Source organism: Phocoena phocoena, chromosome 6 (genome assembly GCF_963924675.1).
Source record: "Phocoena phocoena chromosome 6, mPhoPho1.1, whole genome shotgun sequence".
NCBI lineage: Eukaryota > Metazoa > Chordata > Mammalia > Artiodactyla > Phocoenidae > Phocoena > Phocoena phocoena.
In genome coordinates, this window is record NC_089224.1 from 81,407,704 (window position 1) to 81,420,739 (window position 13,036).

The 13,036-nt window shown below is 49.4% G+C and overlaps 1 protein-coding gene across 1 annotated transcript in view; it reads left to right on the forward strand.

Annotated features, from left to right (window-relative positions):
* The window catches only part of TMOD1 (tropomodulin 1), a 79,636-nt gene that overhangs the window by 45,078 nt on the left and 21,522 nt on the right, over positions 1–13,036 (forward strand). Inside the window, exons 5-7 of the mRNA XM_065878549.1 lie at positions 2,387–2,506; positions 10,348–10,437; positions 11,355–11,485. Of these exons, the coding sequence (XP_065734621.1) occupies positions 2,387–2,506; positions 10,348–10,437; positions 11,355–11,485 (341 nt within the window). The remainder of the gene's footprint in view (positions 1–2,386; positions 2,507–10,347; positions 10,438–11,354; positions 11,486–13,036) is intronic.

A 13,036-nucleotide genomic window follows, 5' to 3' on the forward strand; every position in this document is an offset into this window, starting at 1 on the left:
GTATTAGGTATTATACGTAACCTAGAGGTGATCTAAAGTATAAAGGAGGATGTGTGTAGGTTATATGCAAATACTATACCATTTTATATAAGGGACTTGAGCATCCAATCCCCCTCAGATACCTAGAGGCAATTGTATATCCTTTTTGGAGAAATGTCTTTAAGTCCTTTGCCCATTTTTAAATTGGGTTGTTTTTCTTTTTGTTGTTGAGTTGTAAAAGTTCTTTATATATTCTGAATACTAGATCCTATCAGGTATATGATTTGTAAATATTTTCTCCTCTTCTGTATGTTATCTTTCCACTTTCTTGATAATGTCCTTTGATACACAAAAGTTTTATTTTGGTTAAGTTCAATTGATCTATTTTGGTTAAGTTCGATTGATCTATTTTTCTTTACTTGCTTATTCTTTTGTTGTCATATCTAGGACTACTTTGCCAAATCTAAGGTCATAAAGATTTACACTTATGTTTTCTTCTAAGAATTTTATAAGTTTAGGTATTATATTTAAATCATTGATCCATTTCCAGTTGGTTTTTGTGTATGGTATGAGATAGGGGTCCAGCTTTATCTTTCTGCATGTGGATACCCAGTTGTCCCACACCACTTCTTGAAGAAACTGTTCTTTCCCCATTCAATGGACTTGGCACCCTTGTCAAAAGTCAATTTGCCATAGATGTATAGGTTTATTTCTGGACTCTCAATTCTATTCCATTTTTTTATATGTCTATCCTTATGTCAGTGTCACACTGTTTAACTTTGTAGTAAGTTTTGAAATCAGGAAGTCTGAGTCCTCCAACTTTGTTCTTTATCAAGATTGTTTTGGTTATTTGGAGCCCCTTACAATTCCATATGAATTTGAGGACTGGCTTTTCCATTTCCAAAAAAAAGGAGGAGGACCATTGGAATTTTGATAAGGATGGTGTTGAATCTGTAGATTGCTTTGGGCAATATTGCCATTTTAATATTGTCTTCCAGTCCATGAACTTGGGATAGCTTTCTGTTTATTTAGGTTTTCTTTCCTTTCTTTCAACAATGTTTTATAGTGTTCCATGCACAAGTCTTTCACCTCCTTGGTTAAATTTATTCCTACGTATTTTATTCTTTTGGATTGTATTGTAGATGAAATTATTTTCCTAATTTCCCTTTCAGATTGTTATTTGCTGGTGTACCCCACTTATTTGTATATGTTAATCTTGTACCCTGTTTTTCTGTGTGTGTGTGGAACATTTTCTGCATATAACATCGTGTCATCTGCGAACAGAGATCATTTTACTTCTTCCTTTCCAGTCTGGATGCCATGTATTTCTTTTTCTTGTCCATTTGCTCTGACTAGAACTTTCAATACACAGTTGGGTAGGAGCAATGAAAGCAGGCATCCTTGTCTTGTCGCTGGTCTGAGCAGCTCATTTCCTCACTCTGTCAGGGCCCAGCTCACAGGTCATCTTCCCTGACCACGCTACGGAAGATAGCAGAGCCCACCTCACCCACACCCCAGCGTGGAACTTCCTAGTCTTTTGCTTGGCTTTATTTTCCTTTGTGATTCTTAGTACTCTCTGGTATCTTTACATGTTTGTTTATTATCTGTCTTCTTTCACTAAACTGTTACTGCTGTCCCCCTAGCTCCAAGAAGGGTGCTGGGCACATAGGAAGTATTCAGTAAATATGTGTTGCATGGATAAATATATATTGATATATGTGCAATTTTCATAAATGGAATTAAATAATTCATGCTATTTTGTAAACTTGCTTTTCCACACAAGATTTTGTCTTGGGCATTTTCCTTTCATAGTAAGTAGAGATCTCCACCATCCTTTATAATAATAACTGCTAGAACACCATCGTGTGGACGCCCCATAATTTCTTTAACAATGCCTCTTGGTGCACACTGCAGTGACCGACCAACCTCTTTGCTCTCTCGTTCAATTATGAGTCTGACACTGTAAAAATATCATGTCCCAAGAGACATTATATTTTCTCCCTATGTCTCTTTTAATAATCTGAGTGTATTTTATTTATTTGGTTTAGAAATGTTTCTCGATTTTTCTCTCATACCAGAACGTTTGTTTAGAGTATTCCAGACCCTGGCATTTTATTATATTTTTCTTTTGTATCTTTTCCTACTTACAGATTGTTAAAATTAATAACCAATGTTTTCAGTAGTGAGCAGTCTCCCTTGACCAAGTTATAAAGTTCTTTTCAAATGTGCAGGGTGCTTTGTTGGAGATCTCTGATTCCCTTTCTTTGGACAAGTTTGGCACCGGGTCCCCAGAGGGAGAAGTTTTAATGGACTCTCGGCATCGAGGGACCCACAGGGCTTTGGGACGGTCCACCCAGGGCCCCAGTGCAGCTGCACTCCCTGTAATGGGCACCCCGTGTGTTTTCAGGAAAAGTCTGGGTCCCCAAGCAGAAGCCGATGGACCCCGTGCTGGAAAGTGTGACACTGGAGCCAGAGCTGGAGGAGGCCCTGGCAAATGCCTCGGATGCGGAACTCTGTGACATCGCAGGTAAGAGGCGTTCCTGATGCTTCCCCACGTCCTCCAAAAACGTTTGACCCACGTCTGCAGGCAAGCCTTGGATGGTTTATTTCAACATAAACACCCTCTCTGTTTCTAACAAGGACTAGAGCAGATAGAACTCTATTATTAAAAACCGAAATGGGTAAAATGGAGATAAAACCAAAACCCTTCCCACCATGGAGCCAGCTGTTGCTGCCATGAGACCCCATCCCAGAGGGTTGTGCAAGGCAGCCGGGGCCCTTCACCAGCCATGGCATCAAATCCTGCTCAGGCCGCCTGGGAAGACAGGATAGAGGGGGGAAGACAGAGGGCTGCCGGCATCTCAGGTCCAGGAGGCTCACAGAGGGCTGGAGCAAGTCATCTGATTCTACCATTTTGCACAGCTCGGAGAGCCGGGCTTGGAGGCGATCACCCCATATCTCATATTTGTACGACACCCTCCATCTTCATGTGTGTTTCCATGTGATCTTCACAAACAGCCCCTAAAACTCCAGAAGGTGGCCTGAGATCCAGAGCTTTTTGCCACCTGCTCTTTTCCCCTTTCTACTGTCTGGTCCCCGTCCCACTCGCCCGTGTCCCTTCCCCACGGGGGGTCAGGCTCTGGCCACAGTGTGCCCACCACCATGCTGTGCTCCCTGGCCCAGTGAGGTAGCTGGTCTTTTTCTTTTGCAGCCTTGGGGGCTACTAACCCTCACCCAGATGATGCCAGGAGTGTGGATGGGGTAGGGAGAGACTCAAGGCAAGTGGGAAGGGGAGAGGAAAGACAGGGTCAACTGTGAGGTCAAGGGAGGAGCCCAGACCTGGCTCCAGAGACTAAGTGGACGTTGGTGCCATTAATGAAGGTGCGTTAGTCTGCTCAGGCTGCCCTAACGAAATACCACAGGCTGGTGGCTTAAATAACAGAAACGTATTTTCTCAATAGTTCTGGAGGTTAGATGTCCAAGATCAAGGTGTCTACAGTCTTGGTTTCCTCTGAGCCCTCTCTCCTTGATTCCAGATGACCGTATCTCATGGTGTCCCTCTGTGCATGTGTCCCCTTGTGTCCCTTTGTGTGTCCTAATCTCCTTCTTGTAAGTACACCAGACAGATTGGATTGGGACCCACCCTAACAGGCTCATTGACACTTAATCACTTCTTTAAAAACCTTATCTCCAAATATAGTTACAAATTCTAAGGTACTAGAAATTACTTTATTCAACATATTGGAGGGACAAATCAGGACAAAATCAACAATTTTGGAGGGACACAGTTCAACCATAACAGCGGGGAGGAGAAGGTGTAGGGGAAATACGGAGTTCAGTTTGGGACCTTTAGAGTTCAGGGTGCCTGTGGGCCACCCAATCAAGGGCACTTGTACATGAAAGACTTTATTTTTAAAATTATCCATTTATTTATTTATTTATTTTTGGCTGCGTTGGGTCTTCGTTGCTGCGCGTGGGCTTTCTCTAGTTGCAGCGAGCGGGGGCTACTCTTCGTTGCAGTGCTCGGGCTTCTCACTGCGGTGGCTTCACTTGTTGCAGAGCACAGGCTGTAGGCACGCGGGCTTCAGTAGTTGTGGCTCGCGGGCTCTCGAGTGCAGGCTCAGTAGCTGTGGCACACGGGGTTAGTTACTCCGCAGCATGTGGGATCTTCCCGAACCAGGGATTGAACCCATGTCCCCTTCATTGGCAGGTGGATTCTTAACCACTGCGCCACCAGGGAAGTCCCTACATGAAAGTCTTGAGTTCTGCAAGGGGTCCACACTGGAGATAGAGAGGTGGGTGTCATTAGCATCATCAAGTTCCAGGCAGAGGGCATGGCAATAGTGGGGACCCGGGGCTCTGGAGGCAAGGGCCCTGGCCGAGGTAGAAGCCTTTGGGAGAGGAGTGGAAATGGGGTGAACATAGCCACAGTGGAGGCCAGGTAGCCACACATGGGCTGGGAACCAACGGCCAAATCAAGATGGGCAGAGCCTAACGCAAGAGCTAGGGAGACAGAATGAGGGTTCAGGGCTGGCCGGGAGACTCAGAGGTGAAGCCAGAGGCCAGGTGAGCCCGCCAGTGCCAGGAAACTCAGCCGGCCGCAGTGTCTTCTGCTTCTCGTGTCCTCCTGCTTCTCGTGGGTGTTGTGCACCAGTCCTGATGACACGCTTAGGAAAGAGGAAGAAGGGGCACCAAAGCCAGGTTGCAGGGCCTAAGGAGTGAAAAAGGAGAGCCAATGTGTAGACCCTCGGTCCAGACAACCCTTTCCTAAGGAGGCAGAACATTTGGGAAAGGACAAAGGGCAGTGGCTTAAAGGGTGTCAGGGCTGAGAGAGAAAGGTGTTCATTTTCACTCTGAAGCACACAGCAGTGAGGAGGTCACCTGGATGGAAGCGGAGCACGTAGCTCAGCATACTCAGCTGGTTTGCTCGTCAGAAACCACACAACGTGCATTAGATCCACATTAGGCTCAGGTGTTTTGACGGAACCGTCTCCCTGATGTGGGGTCCCCTTGAGTTCCGGTTAATCCGTGCAGCTGGGCGGTGGGTGAGTGACATGGTTGTCCAGCATCTCCACACTGACTCACCCCAGGGGCTGTTTTTATCCTGGTCCTTCTCCGATCACCCTCCATGACGTCACTCCCCTTGTGAGGCAGTTCAGAGGGATTATCAGATTACTCTGCTGTCGGTGCCAAAACAGAGCTGCAATGTTGTGCTAGATTTCTGGGTTGATCTCTTGAAACTATTCCTCTTTATTTGTATTGGCGTGACTAATTATTAGTATCTGTTCATGATACCATATGCTTCCGCTGTCCGGAAAGGAGAGGGGTGCTGCGAGGCGACACCAGTGTTCACTGGCTAACCTTGGACACGTGTCGCTGTATGTCAGCCTTTTGCAAGGTGGCAGTGGAAGGAGGCATGGAACATTTGTTGACCACCTATGTCCCAGCTGCTGTGGGAGTTGTTTTCCATACCTTGCTGCATTTGTTGACCACAGCAATCCTATGAAGTGAGTTTTATTGACGTCCCCATTTCTCAGAGAGGGGAAGTCGGCACAGTGAGGTTATCCTTGCCCACGGGGTTTGAACCCAGGCAGCTTGGTCCCACTCACAGCATCACCACCCAGCACAACCTGGATAAAGCCCTCCAGGGTAGGGGAATGGAAACAGAGTGTTGAGAGGGGGTGCATGGCAGAGTCTCACAGAGTCGGCCTGGGGAGGATGGGGCCGAATTAGGAAAGTCTCCGGATGTCGTGCAAAAGCATTGACACCCGTGCCTTGGGGGAGTGTTGGAAGAGGCCGGATGAAAGCAGGGGCTTGGGCAGAGAGGCGGTGGTGTTCGTAGGACGAGGGGATGTAGGAGGCAGGCCCCAGGTAAGGCCAAGGGCTAAGGTGGACTGCGTCTGGAACGTGGCTCCGAGAGACCAGCTGTTCCTAGAGTTGGGTCAGAGGCCAAGAGCCTGAGATGACGAGACGATGGCAGGCTTTCTGGCCTGAGGCATCAGAAAACAGAGCTGGGTGCCTGCAAGGATGCAAGGAATCAGTCAGTTTGAGAGACGGAGGCGCTGGAGGCAGGACATCTTGTCGGAGTGCTGGGTGTGTTGGGGAGAGTAGCTGGAGCCCCGAGTGGATGACTCATTAGGGAAAAAAGAGGAGGATGCGCTGGGCACAGGGTCTTCAGGTCATCTCTGCTCCCCACAACTCAACTCCCAGGCATAGCATTTCCATTAACTAAGCCTCCGATTGCTCTGGACCAATCGTAAGAAAGCGGCCCGGTTCCTGCCCTCGAGGAGCTGAGGTTAAACAAACACTGAGGCCAACGTGGAAGGACAAGTGGGAGTGAGTGTCGGAGGGAGAAAGGGCCGAGTGAGGTGGTGGGGCTGCAAGATGAGAGTGGGGACTGAAGCTGAGACGAAAGGAGGAAGAGTAGAGGTGAACTGGGCGGGGAGACGCATGCCAGTGGAAGAGGGTTCAAGCCCTGGTCCGGGAAGATCCCACGTGCCGCGGAGCAACTAAGCCCGTGCACCACAACTACTGAGCCCGTGTGCCACAACTACTGAAGGCCGCGTGCCTAGAGCCCGTGCTCCACAAGAGAAGCCACTGCAATGAGAAACCCACGCACCGCAACGAAGAGTAGCCCCCGCTCGCCACAACTAGAGAAAGCCCACACACAGCAACGAAGACCCAATGCAGCCAAAAATAAATAAATAAATTTATTTTTTAAAAAAAGAACGAAGCAGCAAGGAATGTTGATGTGCTCTTTTTCTCTATCACTCACTCCTGGTGACGTGAAGTGTGCAAAACCAAGCAGGATAAAGTCATGATTTGGTGCTTAGGGCGGGAGAGGAAATACTGGCTTCAGAGCCACCAAGCATTCTGCCCAGCAGTGGAGATTTAGCTTGGCCTCTCCCCTTCCTCCTTCCCTCCCTTTTTCCCTCCCTCCTTCCCTCCTTCCTTCTTAGAACTCTAATCTCCTCTGAACTGCAAAGTCGTTTTATTTCTTCTTAGGGCTCCTATTGATATACATTACCTTCTAGAATGTATTGTTATCTGTCCTTAGAATTCTGAAGTTGAGGACAAGTTTTAGAACTTTAGACCTGTTGGTGACCTAGTGTGTAGAGGTGTGGGTGGGGACACTAACTTAGAAGCCAGGAGGGTCCTCACCGAACGGTCTTTGACCAACCATTTCCCTCCTGAGCCTGCTGGAAAAGTGGGGACCGACAGTAACTACCCTGGATGCTTGCTGTAAAAATCAAACAGCGTAAGAAGATGAGAAATTGCCATGTGGCTATTAAGTCCCATGTGAAGGTAAGAGATCATCCTTCAAATATAGTCCATTTTACAGGTGAGAACACCGAGGACCCAGAGTAGAAGTGACCTGGACAGGGTTACCCAGCAAATTAGTACCAAGGCCCAGACTGGAGCCCAGGTCTCCTTCCTCTGTCCCCCAGCACTTCCTTGTAACCTTCCTGCCTCTGCCCTCTCTTTCTGGACCATTACAAGAAGCTATTGTCCAAGCACAAAATGCATTTTCCATTTTCCACCTCTCTATACACTCTAAGCAAGACCAGCCAGCCATATGAGGTTACATCTTTCCTACGATTCCAGCAACCTTTCCAAACTGTTTTTCCAAATCTGGAATCCCAGCAGCATCCCAGAACCACCACCAAAGCCGCTCTCTGTATGGGAGCTGGAAGAGAAGGTGACTCCAGGTGATCTGATTCACCTGCTGCTGACGCAGGCTTCAGCTCCCTCCGCCCGCAGAGATGCAGCCTAAATTAAAGCCCAGAGAGCTCAAAACAGGGCAGATGCCTCTCTCCTTACCAGCTCTCCTTAGCGATGAGCAGGCAAGTCTAATTTTAGCAGAGAAGACTCTTAGAATGTGAGAAACAGAAGGTACTTTGAGATCATCTTGTCTTGTGGTTTGTAGCTCCCACTAGGCATCAAAAATCATCCAAGGAGATTAAAAATACATCTCCAGAGATTCGAATCAGTTTGTTCAGGAGCACTGGTATTGTCGTAAAGCTCGCGGGTAATTTGTATATGCAGCCATGATTGAGAACCAATGGTCTGGTCTCACCCCTCATTGTACAGAGGAGGCTGAAGCCCAGAGAAGGGAGGGGACTTACCCAAGGTCACACAGCATCAGGGGCAGAGTCAGGGCTGGAACTTGGTTCTCTTGAGTCTTCACTAAAGGCTCGCTGTTGTCTCTCTAACTAGAAATCGTGTCTAATGAAATGGCCAGGGGAATTTTTTTTAATGAGCAAATGTTTACCAAATACCATCTTCTGGAAGAGGTAGAAGAGAGATAATATTCTTCCCTGACCTCCGGAAGCCCACAGTCCAGTAGGGGAAGCATGCGTGTACCCAGAGAGCTCTAACACTGTGTTGACTAAGTACTATGATAAGGACACCAGGTGCTGTGAGAGAGCTACAGAGACAGAAGGTGGAATCCAGGAGGTCTCCCTGGGGGAGGAAGCATTATTCCAAACTTAAAGGATGGGGAGGTAGAGTTGTTAGATCAAATATAGTATGCTCAGTTGGATCTGAATTTCGGATAAATGATGAATAAGCTTCTAATATAAGAAGGTCTCAAATACTGAATGGGATGTACTTACACTAGAACATTTTTCATTGTTTATCTGAAATTACAGTTTAACTGGGTATCCTGTATTTTTATTTGCTAAATCTCAAAACTCTCCTGGGGGGCATTTCAGCAGTGGGCAGTGCAGATGGAGAGAGGATTGCCAGCAGACAGGCAGCATTGGCAGAAGCAGGAGCATCTACTGAGCAGTGACCATTTGTGTCACAGGAGCAGAAAGGGCGTGGGCAAAGGCCAAGGCTATTGAAGCAGGGCCAGCCCCGGGGAGGGCCAGTGAAGCCAGACTCTGGAGTCACAAGGCACCATCCTCATGGTCCTGCACGCCCATCCTTCCCCTCTAGTCAGTGCTCCACATTCAGCCTGATAACAGTCACAGAACTTGAGTCAGACCATCTCACTCCCTGCTCAGGCCACGCCTAGAAAAAGACATCTGAGCTCCTTACCTGGACCTAGAAGACCCTGTAGGATGTGGCCTTGCCTATTTGAATAAAATCTACTCCAAAGGGTTGTTGTGAAGATTAAGGGGGACGGCATTAGGCAGTGTTCTCAACCTCGGCTGCCCGGTGAAACCACCTGGGGAGCTTTAAAAAAGGCAGATGCCTGGCCCCAGCCCAGGGATTGTGGTTTAATTGGTCTGGGGGAGTCCTGGGCATCAGGAGTTTCAAAAGCGTCCCAGTGATTCCAATGCACAACCAGACTGAGTGTCACTGATGTACAGTGTACTCTCTAGCCCGACATAAGCATTTGGTGAGGACCTGTTGCCCTCTGCCACATGTCCAACTTCACCTCTATCCATCTTCCGCTTCCCCCTCCCTCCCTGGCCTTCCACGCCCCAAGCCTAGGGCTTCCCACCCACCATCCCTCTGCCCAGAATGTTCTACCTCCTTTCTCTTAACTTGGCCAACATCTATATTCATCTCTCTCATCCCAAGTTTCTCTGTTCTCTTCTCCCAGAACACACTGAACTTTTTCTTTACAACACTTAGCATCCTCTGCACTTACGTTTTTAATTGTGTGGGTACCTGCTTAGTTTCTCATTCCCAGCAGTCTGTAACCTACATGGCAGAGCCCCTGTCTTTCTTGTTGCTCACCGTCCCCACCCCCCTGGAGCTGGACACGTGATGCTGGCCCTCGGTAAATGTCGAACAAATGAATGGATCAAAGAATGACTGATCATGGGGGGATGTGGTTAGGTTTGCCTTTCCAGAGAGATCTTTCTGGCTGCTCTGTGCTGAATGCTGTTGGGGGAAGATAGGAAGAGACTGAGGCCAGAGTACCAGTGATTCCACAGCTGTGATAATACAGGCGAGAACTGATAGGGCCTTAACCAGGACAGAGGTGATGGAGTGCGAGGTGGGACAGATGAGAGGCTCTGTCTAGGAGGGTGAGGATTTAGGGGAAGGGGTGCCATGTGACTGAGGGTCTACCCCGAGGGACAGGCAGGATGACCAGATGGAACGTGAGCCAAAGGAAGAGGCTGTTGTCGGGAAAGAGGAGTTCCGTTTGGGCCAAGTTGGGCTGGACGTGCCAGTGGGACATCAGAGGGACATCTAGGAATCTGGGGCCAGGGACAGAGAAACCTAGGCTGGGGATGGAGATTCGAGAGTCATGTCAATAGAGGCAAGAGTAAAAACCAAATAAAATTTAAAAGTTTACATGCAAGTGTTTCTTGCCATTTCTGTGAGCAAAACTTCCTGGGGCATGGAATGTCCGTGCCCAGAAGCCTCTCTGTCTGAGAGGCGCGTCATGGGCCCTTCGTGTCCCCGCAGCTATCCTGGGCATGCACACGCTCATGAGCAACCAGCAGTACTACCAGGCCTTGGGCAGCAGCTCCATCGTGAACAAGGAGGGACTCAACAGTGAGTACGGGCACCCCTCCCTGCCCCCAGCGAGGGCACCTTGGAAGTGAGGGGTCCTCCCACGTCTTGCTGCCTCTGCCCGCTCTCTGGCTCACTGCAGAAGATTTCGAATTCTATAAAGCCAAATCTATCCACTTTTTCCTTTTACTCTCCTGGGATTTTGTGACGTATTTACGAAGACCCTCCCCATCCCAGTATTAACAAAACGTCCTCCTGTATTTTCTTCTGTAAGTCTTAGAGGTTTACTTCTTATATCCAACTTCTTAATCCTCCTAGAGTTCGTGTTTGTGTGTGGTGTGAGACGAGATTGAACTTTCATTTTTTTAAATCAAATTCCTGTTGTCCCAACACCACTCTGTGTAAAGTTCATCCTTTCGCCTCTGGTTTGGAACTCCACCTTGATCATAAATGTCCATGTGTCCACTTGGGTCTGTCTCCGGATGCCTCTCCTGCCCCACGAGTCTCCTTGTCCTTTCCTGTGCCAATATTGCATTGTCTGAATTGCTCCGCTGCATCGTTCCAAGCTGGCATTTTGGCCCCAGAGAGAAACGAGGGCACCCAACGCGCAATTATCCCTCCCTCTGGAAGGCCTACACGTTTCCTTCCCATCCAGGCTTCATTTTACCCTCACAAGAGCCCACTGGGTAGAACGACTCATTCACATTCTACAGATGAGGACACCGAGGTTCAGACAGTTTAGCGAATTCACCCAGTTGTTGCAGGACGGCAGAGGCAGAGTCCAAGTAGGGCCCAGACTCCTGACCCCGCCCATTGCCCGCCCCCATCCCCCATAGCCCCTGAGATGCCCAGCCTTCCGTGTCCCTGAGCTCTGCTGCCGCTTCCTTCCGGTGTCCTTATGTCGAGGGAGAGTGACGCCTCGTCTCTGTGAGCCACCCGCCTGTTGTCGGTCACTCTAGGTGTGATCAAACCTACACAATACAAGCCTGTGCCTGATGAAGAACCAAATGCAACAGACTTGGATGAAACGCTGGAGCGGATAAAGAGCAACGACCCCAAACTTGAAGAGGTCAACCTCAACAACATCCGGGTGAGGTTAACCCCTTTCACTCCACTTGCCCTGCTGGGGGGAGGCGGGGAAGCCATGTCTAGTGCCACCCAGACCCAGGTGGCCCGGGCCTGGCTGTGCGGAGACAGCAGGGTCCTGCTTGGACTCTGGGTGCTTCTGGATCAGGAATAGAGACAGAAGCTTTCGGAGGGAGGATAGTGTAAACTAGCACAGCCCATGGCCCTGGTTTCTTCTGGGGACTGACATCAGACCCAGATGTTCACCACAGACCAACCCAGCTTCGGCTCTGGAAACCCGCCACCCTATTCAAAACACTGAGAGCTTCTCTGAGATAAAATCGTGAGTCAGACACATACGGCCGCACGGGATCCCGAGGCTGGAAAAGCCCAGGGCCCACCAGGTTCATGGGGTAACCCAAGCCCGGGGAGGGACCTAGCCCTGAACCAGTGTAGCATGCACATATTCAGCCTCATTCTGCAACCTTAGAAGGGAACTGTCAGCCCAAATGTCCAAAGACATATTCCAAGCCGTCGGCCCACATCTCTCCAGACCTTTCCCGTGTGACCACTAAGGGCAGAGCGGGGACGGATGGACAGGCAGTCCTACCCTGGACAGGCTGCAGGAGGAATTCAGAAGCAGGCCCAGCTGCCTGCCCACCTGCTCAGCCCAGGGACCAGAGGGATTAGTTCTCGGGGGGTGTGGATGTAAGATAAGAAGTGGGCCCCTCACTCCCCGTCTCCCCTTTCCTTTCTTCTCCACTTTCTTTTAAGTGGCTGCCAGCCCCACGGCACGATCAGATCGGAAACCTGCGCCCGCAGTGTTCTCCTGCACCTGGCCTTCCCATGCTCTGCTCCCACGGGGGCTAAAGTGACACTCTGAAATAAGAGATCCGTTCAAACACAGCCAGGCTCTCTCTCTCGGGCGCCTCCGCTGTCTGCCGTGTGCACAGTGGGAGACGCTGGCACAATTCAGAGCCGTGCACCCTGGCAGTGCGTACCAGGAGGCATGGGGGTGTGGAACCTGGCCACGGCCCTGTGTCTTCACCGTGAGGCCTCAGGCAAGGGCTCGGCCCTCTCCAGGCCTGTTTCCCCTCTGCACGTGAGGCAGTTGGACTAGGTCAGTGGTTTTCACTTGAGGAGATTAAAAAATAAATGAATGCCAATGCCCGGTCCCTCTCCCCGCAGAGAGTCTGATCTTATTGGTCCCGGGCAGGCCTGTGCATCAGCACTTTGTGACAGTTCCCCAGGCACCTCTGATGTGTGGCAGGGCTGAGATCCCCTGGGACAGATGTCTCTTAAAGATCATCTAGGGCCATGCCACACCTTAGTTTTCCAGAAACAAACCCAGAGAGGAGCAGAGACTTCCCCAGCGTCACACAGTGAGTCAGAAACATTGCCAGTGCTGGGGCGGAGCCCTCTCCCACACCCCCAGACCTGAGCTCTCACCACAGCACTCTTCTGCATCCTTTGCTTGATGTATTCCTCCTCCTCCGGTCTCCACATGTACAAAGAGAAAATTACAGGTCCTATTTGAAATTTTCAGGGAGGATTTTCTCAATCTGTTTACCCAAAA